The sequence below is a fragment of the Odontomachus brunneus genome, unplaced genomic scaffold (assembly GCF_010583005.1).
Source record: "Odontomachus brunneus isolate Ranch 3 - 2012 unplaced genomic scaffold, Obru_v1 Obru_scaffold_078, whole genome shotgun sequence".
Classification (NCBI taxonomy): domain Eukaryota; kingdom Metazoa; phylum Arthropoda; class Insecta; order Hymenoptera; family Formicidae; genus Odontomachus; species Odontomachus brunneus.
This window is the reverse complement of record NW_022639528.1, coordinates 1573449-1585835: the sequence shown is the minus strand read 5'-3', so window position 1 is coordinate 1585835 and position 12387 is coordinate 1573449. Positions and strand designations below refer to the sequence as shown.

Here is a 12387-nt window from a genome sequence, read left to right as displayed (position 1 = left end):
CCTTAATAAAAAGTTCAAAATTTTACGTGGACATTCGCAAAATGACAAAAGAATTTTTCGTTTAGTTCGATTTAATCTACATGAGAGTTTTACATGTATTGTCAGACACCTTGTATATATTTTATATATTGAAAGTTTAAATATTTAAAAACCAAACGAATAAGGATACCTAAAGTTAGATAGATAGTGTTAATAGTATGTGTGTGTGTGTGTGTCCAAGCATTGATACTTTCACCTAACGTCCTGTCGGTCCCAATTCCCTTCGGTAATCTTTATCTTCTTTCTCTCCCAACTTTTTTTACAACGAGAAACTGATCGGCAAATTTTTTTTGTATGTGCTCCAGCTGAGAAAGAAAATATTGATTCGGGTGTTCGGCGATTCATAGAGTGACGGTTTTCTTAAGGTGAAATATAGTCTTATTTTTCGGGGATTTCCGGATATTTTAAGATCAATGTTTATTTTGATTATGGGTTAATTTTAATTATGGGATTTATTTTGATTATGGGTTTATGGATTAATTATATTATATACTGTACTGTTCAACTTCAATTTTCTCGGTCATGAGTTAGACTTTACCATATTTTCATTCGCTCTTCGTTTTCTTTGTTTCTGCAAATCGTTTACGAAACGTCCACTTATCTAATTATGACTGCTGCGATCTGATTACCGCATTTTCTGTATTTTTGTACGCGGAGAGTTCGAAAAGAAAAAAAAAAGAAGAACCACGCGTTCTATTCAATTCTGTCCTATTATTCGGCCGCGTCGCACCTTCGACTTCCTGCTTCTCTACCTCTTTGTTTTTCGCTTTTTCCGTGAACGCGACCGACGTGGACGCGAGGCGCGTAACCGTAAAAGAAGAAAACGGGAAAACACACGACGCCGGCCTGCGGTCGGTCGGATCTGGTTCCGAAACGAGATACGCCTGAGAGACTTGAAATAAACAAACGGTAATGTCGCGTCACCGAGAGTTGATAGAGACTAGAACGATCGACGCCCGATACTTGTCTATCAATTCTGCCACTTGCCGACACGTAAGTGCCGCAAAAGTTCATTTCATCACGCTAATGCTCCACTTCACGAGACATTAGCGAAGAATTATTTATTCCACGGAATCATTGGTAATCGATCATTGATCAATCGATTACTTTTATCTCGATGACAGCTTCATTTCGGAAGAGAACGTTTTTGAAAAGGCAAGTAAAATCGATCTGTGCGATATAGATCCATTCCTTTTAGCTGCACGTATTCAAAATGAATTAAATATAAATTTGATTTTGTAGTTTTCTTGTTTTAACGAACTCAGTTTTTTATTTAATAAAAATCGGCACAGGAATTATTGATGTTTTGACATCTATGTTAAAAATTTTTTGCTTACTCAGTCTTGCTTTATTCTTTTTCTTTTCTTTTTTTATTATATAAGAATATACTGTCTGGACATAATTTGTGGACAATTTCCCTTGTTCCTACGATCGAAACTGAGAACGAGAGAATTTCATAGACGTATCTCATTCGCGAAGCGACCCCTTAGACCAGACGATATTCAATTTTATTTATTTTATTTTATTTCAATAATAATTTGCGCAATAAAATAAAATTCAGTTAAGTCTTAGAGAAACATCGTGAAGTAGTTTAGAATATTTAAGTATTTAGTGCTATGAATGTTTGATGTTGTGTACTCGTCGTATTTCGAAGTTTACATGCATTTTTATACTATAAACGCAACTTGTATTATAAAACCAAAAGATGATCGAGACTATACTATTATTTTCCACCCTAACAAAAAATATTTGGTATTTGTAACTATAATCACATAGCGTAATAATTACTACATATTATGGTAAAAAAAGGAAACTATTTTTTAGTTAAAGTTTTTATTAGTATTTTTTTTAATTTTTTTAGTTAAATAATGTTAGCGATAATAATTTTATGTGTATGTTACTACTATAATTTTATTACGAAAATATGATTGGGGCTAACTATAATTTCATTTAGTTCAATTTTCTTTCTTTCAGTGCACTCTATTTTATATAAGCGTATTTTCTTCTCCGTTCTAATATTAACGTAAACCACGAAAAAAAAAATAATATTCGTTCAAATAAACATGAAATTTGGATTCGCTCGACAGCCCTACGGCCAATATACCTTACCGAGACGAGACACCTGCGCGTTGTCGGGAAATGTTCGAACGCGAGCATCTGTCCTGCGATCTACTGGCCCATTTCCAGCTGCGCTATGTGCCCTCAGGAAACTCACCTCAATTAATTATAGATTATGACGGGATGACGCAACTCAAAAGTCTACCCCACATTTACCTATCCCTTACCTGACAACGACTTAAACGGTGAACAGAGAATATGAAATGATCGTATTCTCTGTTATTGAAAAAAGGGATGCCTATTTAAAAAGTTATTTGGAAATTATTTGAGAAAAAAATTGATATCTAAGATTTTTGCAAATATATACTTCCCGGACGCTTACTATATATTGCTTTAATAAATCAGAAAAATAATAACAATTCTTACTATTTACTTTTTTCGCAATTTTTTAAGATCTTTAAAAACATACAAATTTCTAGAAACTGTTTTATCTCTGAAACGAGCTTCGGCCAAGGATATTAAAAAAAAAATCTGTGTCTCATAACGTTATTAAATAGTGCGCAGAAGAGATGCATAAAAAAATGTGTAGATGATAATGCAGTTGGCCTTAGCCCGAAGGCCGCTGCACTTTGAGGACACCTGTCTCGCATTTCGTCGCAAATCACTCAGAGAAGAAAGAATAAATGAGACAACTTAGTTTTTTCAGCTTGTTTATTTCCGCGAAGAATCTAAGATATCGCTTTCGTTGATGATGAAAAATCCACGATTACATAAACCGCCAGTTGAGTATAATTACGCAATATAACGCTGCTATTTCTGTACCGATGAAGTATACACAATTATCGGTTCAGACACGTTGAAGTTAGAAGTTCACCAAATTGTCAAAGTAGAGGGTCGCTATTGGCGACGAATATTGTACAGCAATTATATTAGTAATTATTATTATCAATTATTACTATTGTTATTATTGTATTGTTATTATTTAATGCCCTTAATTGTATTATTAATTTTACATTAGTATTGCGTAAGTCCGTCGATAATGACGGACAAGTCATTAAGAATTTTGACAGTTTGGCGAGCTTCCAAGTTCGTCATGTCTAAACCGTTTTGCAACCCACTGTACCTAATTAACACCATACAATTACTTCTACCTATGTCCGATGATCCTGCAAATTTTTGCAAAACTGACTCTATCGTCGCGGAGGGGTTTTTTTTCAAAGTACAGTCGCACCAGACCGCGTTGGGAATAAAGACAGAACCGCCGTTGTGCGTGGAAGCGTGTACGGGGTGAAAAGGAGTGTATGAAAAGCAGATATAAGTGACACTAGAACGCAAGACTACAGCAAAGAGGGAGAGAGAAAAAAGAAGATAGAGATGTTGGCAATTTGTACCTAGCACAGAAACAACAGCCGATATCTAGTATCCTGTCGCGTTATTACGCTCGAGGAACCCCGAGTAAGAGCGAAACGGGGTCCGGAGATGACTGAAGATAGGGGAGGGAGGATGGTAGGTCGGGGACAGGCAGGATGACAAGGAGGAAGAGGGGGAGGGAGATATAAGGTGTAGACTTACTTTGGACTCTGTGGTGTGGGATTACCGTACTTATATTCAGCTCTAATATTAAGTTACCACTTTGCTTTACGGCAAGTGAACAGGCCGCCTGCATATAGGAAGCCATCCGAGCGCTCCTGGGACAGTCTGTCCCGCCTGTCTGGGCCCACCTACGAATTACAACGTTCGTTCGTTCGCTCGCTCGCACGTTCGCACGTTCGTTCGTCCGCTCGGGGAAAGCCCTACGTATACCACAGTCGCGTTGTTCCCCCTCGAAATATCGGCGAGTACGAGTTTTCTCGATGAATCACGGTCCTGTCATTCGAACAAGGGAGGGTGCGAATTTTTGGGACAGTTTGGCCCGTGTTCATCCGTGTAGGTTCGTCTGAGGTCACGTGTTTGTTCTTCGTGTTATATTCACCCCGAGGCGTCTGGCGTCACCCTCCTTAATCGACTGAAATTGCGTTGTCTTCTGCGATGAGACGAGGTATGTAGTAATTGGACCAAAGGTCGTTTCTGACGTGAGTCGATTTCCAATCTTCGAAATGAATAATTTGGACATTTTTTTTCCCCGTAAAGAATATTTTTTTTCATTCGTGCATGTTCATACAATTTTAATCTCACTAGGAAAATTGAAATAATAAAAAGGAACCAAGCAAAAATAGAGTACGAGCAAATAGAAAATATTTGCATATCAAGCCCTGATTCCGAAGATTAGAAATTTGTAATTTTGACGAGTGATTTGTTTTGATTCCACCAACACTTGTGGTTTCGCGGATCCTTGACCTTTCGACGGCCACTTCATAAGGCTTCGCAGTAATCCTGTTTTAAAGTTTTCTGTCAATTTGTGACGCGCAGAAAGTGATGTGAAGCCTTCAAATCATGCTTTGAAACTCCAAGTTTCATATGAACGTGCTTAGCAAATGTGCGATGTATCCTTAACACACACGCTGTAATTACCTTGACTTCAGATCGACCCGCTTGGTTTGGATGGTTTTCACTCATCATCTGGAAGCGCGACGAACCCTTTTGCCCGACGTTATATAAACGTTCCTTACTCTTCTTACACGGAACGTCATTATTACGTAAAAAGTGCACCGTGCTCGAAATACTCACAGTCAACACGCGGCTTGGACACAGTGGACATCTTTTGTCGTCACGAGTAACACATTTTTACCGGTTTCCGTTGTTTACAGGCTGTTTCAACAGTCGCGCTCTTTCGATGTGTTAGAGTTGTCAGAAGCAAAAAGAGAGAATTGTTATTCTATTTTCGTTTTTCACTTAATATTTTATTCCATTTCACTTCTAATTAAAATTATTTTTAGTTATTGTTAATTTTCAAGCGCATTAGTTTTTGTTCTGAGTGAACCACGCGTAAGACGCCGCAAGTTGAAATAGACAAAATTCTTTCCGACGAAATTACGAAATCGAGATAGTTTTAATTAATTTGTTTCAATTCTCCTATCTTTTGCAGGAGAGTGACAATTAAAGTGTCTAGTATTAATAAAATATAGAGAAACTAAAGACAGTTGAATACTGTGAGCTTTGTTATACCTCTGTATACACATTAAACAATAATATTGCGAAAGTTGAACTTCCAGATTATGTAAACGTAAACGTTAATTGCGTTTATTTACGTTGCGTTAATTATAAGATAACAGTAAATATCACACAGGATATCTGATGTGACTTGCATATCTTCTCGTGTGCAGGTAGAACACATTAAAATGAACGAAAAAGCCCTGTAATGCTTTACAAGTCACCACGTGAATTTTTGAGATACTGATTATAGGAAATTGACAAAACGCGGTAAAACGAGTTTTTCAAGCTCGTCTAAAATGGAGTCTTATTTAAGATACCCGAATCAATTGTTGACAATCGCGTGACAACGACAGACGGCGCGTTATAACACTAGACAGTATTATAATATACGCATTTTATAATATACGCATTTTATAATATACGCATTTTATAATATACGCATTTTAATATCTCAAAAATTCATTTTTGTATTATTTGATAAGTAATATATGACTTTTTCGTTAAGTTTGTTGAGTTTTCCGTGCAAATAAATGACATACGAGAATCATATCAAACACCCAGTATATCGAACATCATATATCACAATAGTAAATAAGAAATTTATTATAATCGAAGCTTCGCACGCGTGAGAAGATAGAAGTACTGACTTCTGTGTGTGCTGGGGTATGTGTTGAACTTCCTAGCACCATTCGAAATCAGTACTACTCTTCTTGGCATTCAGCAATTCGTCGGAGGAACAAAAGAAATGAGGGGGATTTTAATTTTTGATACGTTCTCGCATATTAAATGTGTGGAATGATCTTGTGTACGAGGAATCAGGAAGTCGGACGGAAATTGATTCTACTGCGTGAAAATAACGAAACAAAAGTAACGAAATTTCCTTTAATCCTTCTCATGTGTCTCGTATATATCCTTTCGTTTATCTTCATAGATAAACGGTTGAAGTCGTTATATATATATGTATATATATATAAACGACGTAGATGTAATATTTATACGCTATTTATATTAATATGCGGTGCTGTGTCTTATTAAATTATACAATCATCTTACCAGTTCTCTCTCTCTTTCGCGCGTCTTATTGATGAAAATTCCTCGATAACGATCATTATGACGTGTGTTACAGAGTCATAGATATCTATACGTATATACGTACATATGTATACATAGTATAAACTTACGAAACTTATCAAGCTTTGCGAGGAAATTTATATAATAAATAATTTTATATCCGTACACACAACTCGGGACTATACGATAATGACTGGCGATGGCGTCGTAGTACGGGAATACGTGCCTATGTACAATATCAAATTCGCCCACGGTACACTCACCGTACACAATACAGCGCGCAGACCAGTCTTCCTGATGCCTTCTTGCATACGTGTCTTCGACGAAAAAGCGACGACAACGAGCATCGAGTTGAAAAACGAGAAGATCAAGGACACTTGATACCCTTCTTGCGCAACGTACGGCAGTATGTATCAATTAAAATAAAATATCTACGAAGTTGTCCGAGAAGAAAGAACACACAAGTCGTATAATCATGGATTCCACAAAAAGAAGTATTCTTGTAGAATGGAAAGGACGAAAAGAGGAGCAGAAGTAAGTCAATTTGAGTCAAATTTGTGAAAATGTAAAGAATAGATTCTCATTCGATTTTATTCTTATAGCAGCTAGTTAATTTATCTAGAGTTAATTTATCTAGAGATTAGTTTGAAGATCTAATTAAAAAGAGAATGATATTTAAATCAAATACAACTTGTCATTTCTAACCTTTCGACTTGTATTCTTTTTCCTAGCGTGTACTTTCAGCGGTATATCGAGGAATCCGATATAATGTGACTATGCTTCACGAACTCGACCAGAAATCGATACAACAAACCCCAGTTGCTCTATTGCTATTTGCGATCTTCGAAAAATTCTACAGACCTGCACTATAACGAGATCGTATACGCCTGACAGTTCATTTTTTATGTTTCTTTAAACTTTTCTATTCCAGCTTCGCCTCGATGCGACTCGTTCGAAATGCGGGCACGTATTCTTGGTTAGCTCTTATTGGTAATGACTTATCACTAGTGCGTAATTAACGAGCGAGACTGGAACGTTTTCACCCGAACGGGTTGCGACGATCGCCGAGCGACAAACGAAGACGAGGATAACGACGACGATGACGACGACGACAAGATTCCTGGCAAGCCTGCCGGATGGTTAGGTGGATTCCTTGCTTCGACTGGTCGCCTGAAGCCTCGTCCAGGTCTCACCGAGCGCTTTCGCGAAGTGAGCGTCAACTGTGCAAAGAACGCGTAAGACAAGTTCGTCCGGGCTGAATCCGAACTGCAGCGCGTCTATCTTCTCCGCATACTTGGATGACGGATAAACATTTTCGACGTTTATATTTCATACTTACCGCTCAGGACAGTCTCTTTGTCGCTGGTGGTCGCGTTGAAGACGGCCGCGTACTCCTCTAAACCCAGTGACCGCTTGAAGTGCTCGTCGATTGCTGGGTCGCAGTCTGAATCGACGTTTCTGATGCCGGTCCTCCGTCCTCCTGCAGCTGCCGCGGTCGGTGTTGCTGTTGGAGTAGGCGTCACAGCCGTGTCCTCGATCGTGGTGCCTGGAAAGAACATTGAAAATCAAGAATAATTGAGAAAACGGTATTGAAACAATGTACTAACTTAGATATAAGTTAAATTATTTTTAATTATAATCTATAACAAATATAAAAAGGAATCCACATATAACTTTCAGTATATTATTAACATATACATTTAAATATATCGAATCTAGAGACATCTATATTACATTATACGTCGATGTGTTTCATCTACAATTTTTATAATATTTCTAAACGATATGTTGTGTCTTTAACATGGGAACCGGACTTATTCCTACAATAGATACTTATTATCTCGTGGATACTTATCGCGATGGAGATTTGAATATTCGTCATCGCGTTAATTTCGTTTATGACTAATATGAGGATTTATGTTTCAGGAAGGCCTGTAAACACATAGGAATGCGGCATTTTGTTGGGATTAACTGTATTGCTATTGAAAGTAGCATCTGCATCTGCACCCCGGTGCAACGTGGTGCATTGTCATCGAACGCACCCCTGAAAAACCGCGAACAATAGGGTCTCGGGACACGACGCCTAACGACACGACCATCAGGTCGACAACCGTCGTTAGACGGGGTTCGGTAAAAAAAAATATTGAAACTATCGGACAGCACAAGGTTGGAAGACGCGATTTGTAGGTAAAATTTATTTTACATATTTTACATTCAATATTGGCACGGAATGATGTATGCAACGAAATTTGAACGAGAAATTTGCAACGAAACCAAAACAATATTCTCTATAAAATTGTGATCTTCCCTCAAGTAGTAATCGAGAGGATTTTTGGGTTTTCTAATGTAAACGTGTCGTCAAGTACAATTACTTTCTTAATAAAAATTTCATTGATATAAATTGTATTTTTAATTAAATGATAAAATTCCACTTAATATTTGTGTAAAAAAATTACATATGAAGATAACTCGGGTTTCGTTTTAATTCCTGACACGACGTGTGTGTCCCGTTTCAAATAATTAAATTCAAAGTCCGTTCCCTGCATGTCCGTTTCCCGTCTCTTGGAATTTTCTAATCTAATATAAAGGTCTTAAATTTGCTTTCGACGTTAATATTCCTCTCGCCCTCATTGCTTGAAAATTGAATTTAACGTAAGATTGTGGCATCTTTTTTAGCCTGAAACTTTCCGATTTTTCGGCATCATTAACAGCTGCTTACCGGCTTGCGGAGTGGTAGGGACGATCACACTGGGCCTACTGTGGTGCACACGTGCCGCCGACATATCCAACGCCTCGCTCTGGATCGGATCCCTCCTGCGTTCTTTGCGCCACGCGCTGCTCGGTTTCCGATGCAGATTCGTTGTCTTTGGTCTTCCTTCTGCAATACACAGAAATATTAGAAATGTCACTGTGAACGAGGAGATAAATAGAATTTTATACGTTATTGCAACAACGTTAAGTTGCATTTCACAAATTGTCCGAATACACGTCGTGCAATTTGTAATCGCATGTAAGCGCGAATGATTATTGTCTTGAGAAACGGAGAAACGTCGAGAGAGACGTTTCTTTGAAAAAGACACATTTCGGGTAAAATGATATTGTGATACATGATACTCGACTTTTATACTTCCGACATAACGTGCCAACTATATAGAATATCTGGACCTAAGTGTCCGACAAGTCGTGCACATGTACAGTCGGCTGATTAAGTGTAGCAACATTTTTCTCCTGAGAATTACCAAAAAAAAATTCTTTTATTAAATATAGGATGCATTCTGTGTCATAAAACTCAGAGAAAAAAGGTTGCAACCTTTAATCAGTCGCTTGTAGGACTCGTTAAACTGAATAGAGAAATCATGTTTCAGATTTGTCAAATATTTCCAAGCATTGGATGGCAGCGATCAGGCAAAACAACGATGCGAGCAGCGTGTGACTTGTCTCTCGCTGCCATCAGATGTTCATCAGGATCTCGTTAGGAAACAGTCGATCATCTCGAGATATGTTTACTTGGGTTGCTTTCCAACAAGAGACACAAGTATCTTCCTATCTTTGTTACTCACTAAATGTGGAACAAAGATAGAATGATATTTGTGTCGACTTGTTGGAAAGCAACCTTGGATTGTCTGCAAAGCTCGTCCCATTGCATCGCGCACGTTTCGATTGACCAATTCTCTTTCGTCAATATCTACAAAATTTACATAGTAATTTACAGAATGCTAAGTAATTTTTCTGTTCAGTTTAACGAGTTCTGTGCACACATGACTGGTCGGACACTCAAGTCCAGACATCTTGTGCAACCGCCCATCGGAATACCACCAAGATAATTCGTAGAGGAAGGTTCTGTTTACATCGTGAGATAACTCGCAAGGATGATAGGCGGAGGCGAAAGTGCGTGTTAGACCCCAGAAAAAGCGCCGGCACGTTTTTCCTCACGACGACAGACCGTTTTTGTCGGGCAATGAGACGGAAGAGTAACGCGCAGAACGCCGGCCGGCATTATTCCGAGTCGAAGGTCAAAGCCAACGACAAGGAAAAGGTTGAGATACGAATTCCACGAGTGTCCTTACTGGTTGCGCTATCGATCGTCGTCTATAAAATTGCGAGGGTCACCTATTCCTATTTCCACGCGGCAAGATATCTAAAATTAGAAGTCTATCTAACAACCTATCTACAACCCTTCGTCATGATCGGGAGACAGGAAGGGAGAGAAGGAAGGGAAAGTAAAGTGGACGAAGGACGAAGGAGGGCGATAAAAACGGGTTCGGTTCCCAGGATGGGCAGGAAGTACCTAATAGCCGTGAGAGGATCGTCAGGAAGACGCTGAAACTGGTTTAGGGACGCATAGAGCTGGGAAAAGATGAATGGACCGGAGGAAGAGGAGGAAAAGAGGATCAAGAGGGTTTCCTCGATTAACTTCTCGATATGTCTCACTGATAATTACTCGAGAAGCACATGACAAGACCCTCTTTCCCTTTATCTCCAACTCATAGGACAACAGTGGCTACTCTTACGTTTTCGACAGTCGAACGGAATACTCAAAATTTTGTTCACTATCAATTTGGAAATTTTCTTTCCGCAGATAGCACCTTATGATCATTTACATGTTCATGCAATTTCAATGTTATCAAGAAAATTGAAACAATAGACAAGAGTCGAATAAAAATTGAGTACAAAAACTTGCATACCAAAGCCTGACTTCGGAGATTAAACATTTGTAACTTCAGGGGACGAATTATTATCGATTTCTTTTGCCGCTTGTCGCAGTTTCGCGCAATTACGAAAGATACGCGGAACAATTTTATACTCGTTCATGTGTCTCTTATTGTCTGCCGGACGCGACGTGATGATACGCAGCCTCTTAAGGAAAAGTACTAATTGGAACAGTAACTATCGACTGTGGATTGTTTTTGTATATTTTTCTTTTCTTCATTCTACACGCGATCTCTACTCAGAGATACCCGCTATGGTCGGAAAGTAGCGAGATTTTTTTCTTGATTCATCGTCAAAATCGATGGATTTGCAACTTTCCTGTGCTGTTTCCATTGATTTACGTTAGTTTAGACACTCTCTCTTTCTCTCTTTCTATTTTTCTTCTCTGATTCTAGTTGATTTTCTACCACTCTTTACTGTGACGTACCTTCCGGTTTGCGGACCAAACGTAGACTATCGGCACTGAGCCACGGTTGCCAAAGACGCCGTCTCCTGGTCGAGATCTCCATGTTGCCGACCTTGAAAGCGCATCAATCGCTAAAGTCAAACCTGAGCGGAACCCGCTTTCAGAGACCGAAACGAAATTGCGCCGGGAATTTTTTATTATCCCCCGAGTGCGCGCTGAATTTCCTCTCCGAGTCGAGAATTTAGTCTATCGTCTCCAGCTGTCCTCCACGAAATTATGACAATTCGTAACAATCCTTCCGATAAGCTTTATCGCCGAGTTCTCTCGGTGAATTTTATTTCCAACGGAGCAGTGGACATCCAATGCACAATTGTGGCAAGCGCAGCAGGCGGATGTAATAACGCGCGCAAGTAAAACTCGACGATCAGTGCTGACACTTTTGCCGGATAAAGCGAGCAGGCTTCGTCAACGGTGACGTTCGCTTTCGCTTTTTTCCGCCGCGCGATTATTTGCCAAAGGCGATCGGGTGCGCACCAGGGGTCCTTCGGTGTTTCGCGAAATCTCCCGCGAAAAACTCGATCGTGTGTCGATGTGCGTCGATCGTTTTGGTCGACGACGTAGCGAATAAACGATCACTGCTCGATCAGCCCGTTTTCGAAAAAAAAGAGGATAACTCGCTTCTGCAAAAGCATGCCAATCCCGACGCAACGACTTCTTCTTTCTCTCTTTATCTCCCTCTTTCTTATCTCGGACGATTTTTATAACATCGCGGTCACGGTGTCACGGTATACCCCTGTGATAACTGCTGGAATCGTCCACAGATCGATTCACACACTTTTGCACGAGATTGGAGACGGTCCAGCCGTGTTCATGATCACAAAGTCAGAGAGCGGCGCCAAAGTGATTGAGACGCGCGACAGGGAAGTCGAGAGAAACCGCAAACGGCGGAGAGAGAGAGAGAGAGAGAGAGAGAGAGAGAGAGAGAGAGAGAGAGAGAGAGAGAGAGAGAG

At 39.4% G+C, this 12387-nt stretch overlaps 1 protein-coding gene and 1 long non-coding RNA gene across 7 annotated transcripts in view; one reads left to right on the top strand and one right to left on the bottom strand.

Annotated features, from left to right (window-relative positions):
• Positions 1-6058: 6058 nt before the first annotated feature.
• LOC116847488 (transcription cofactor vestigial-like protein 4) overlaps positions 6059-12387 on the bottom strand; it is an 18026-nt gene continuing 11697 nt past the window's right edge. For 5 of the 6 annotated variants that reach the window (XM_032822554.1, XM_032822555.1, XM_032822556.1 and 2 more), the window contains 4 exons: positions 11399-11489; positions 8981-9139; positions 7601-7807; positions 6059-7481 (listed from right to left, as the gene is read on the bottom strand). In XM_032822554.1, coding sequence (XP_032678445.1) covers positions 7402-7481; positions 7601-7807; positions 8981-9139; positions 11399-11480 — 528 coding nt within the window. In that variant the 5' untranslated portion in view covers positions 11481-11489 and the 3' untranslated portion in view covers positions 6059-7401. The remainder of the gene's footprint in view (positions 7482-7600; positions 7808-8980; positions 9140-11398; positions 11490-12387) is intronic. The other variant, XM_032822557.1, reaches the window with a different exon arrangement.
• On the top strand, positions 7712-9042 carry LOC116847490. Its single transcript, XR_004378771.1, has 3 exons — positions 7712-7847; positions 8188-8448; positions 8938-9042. It is a non-coding gene; the product is annotated as an uncharacterized LOC116847490 (long non-coding RNA).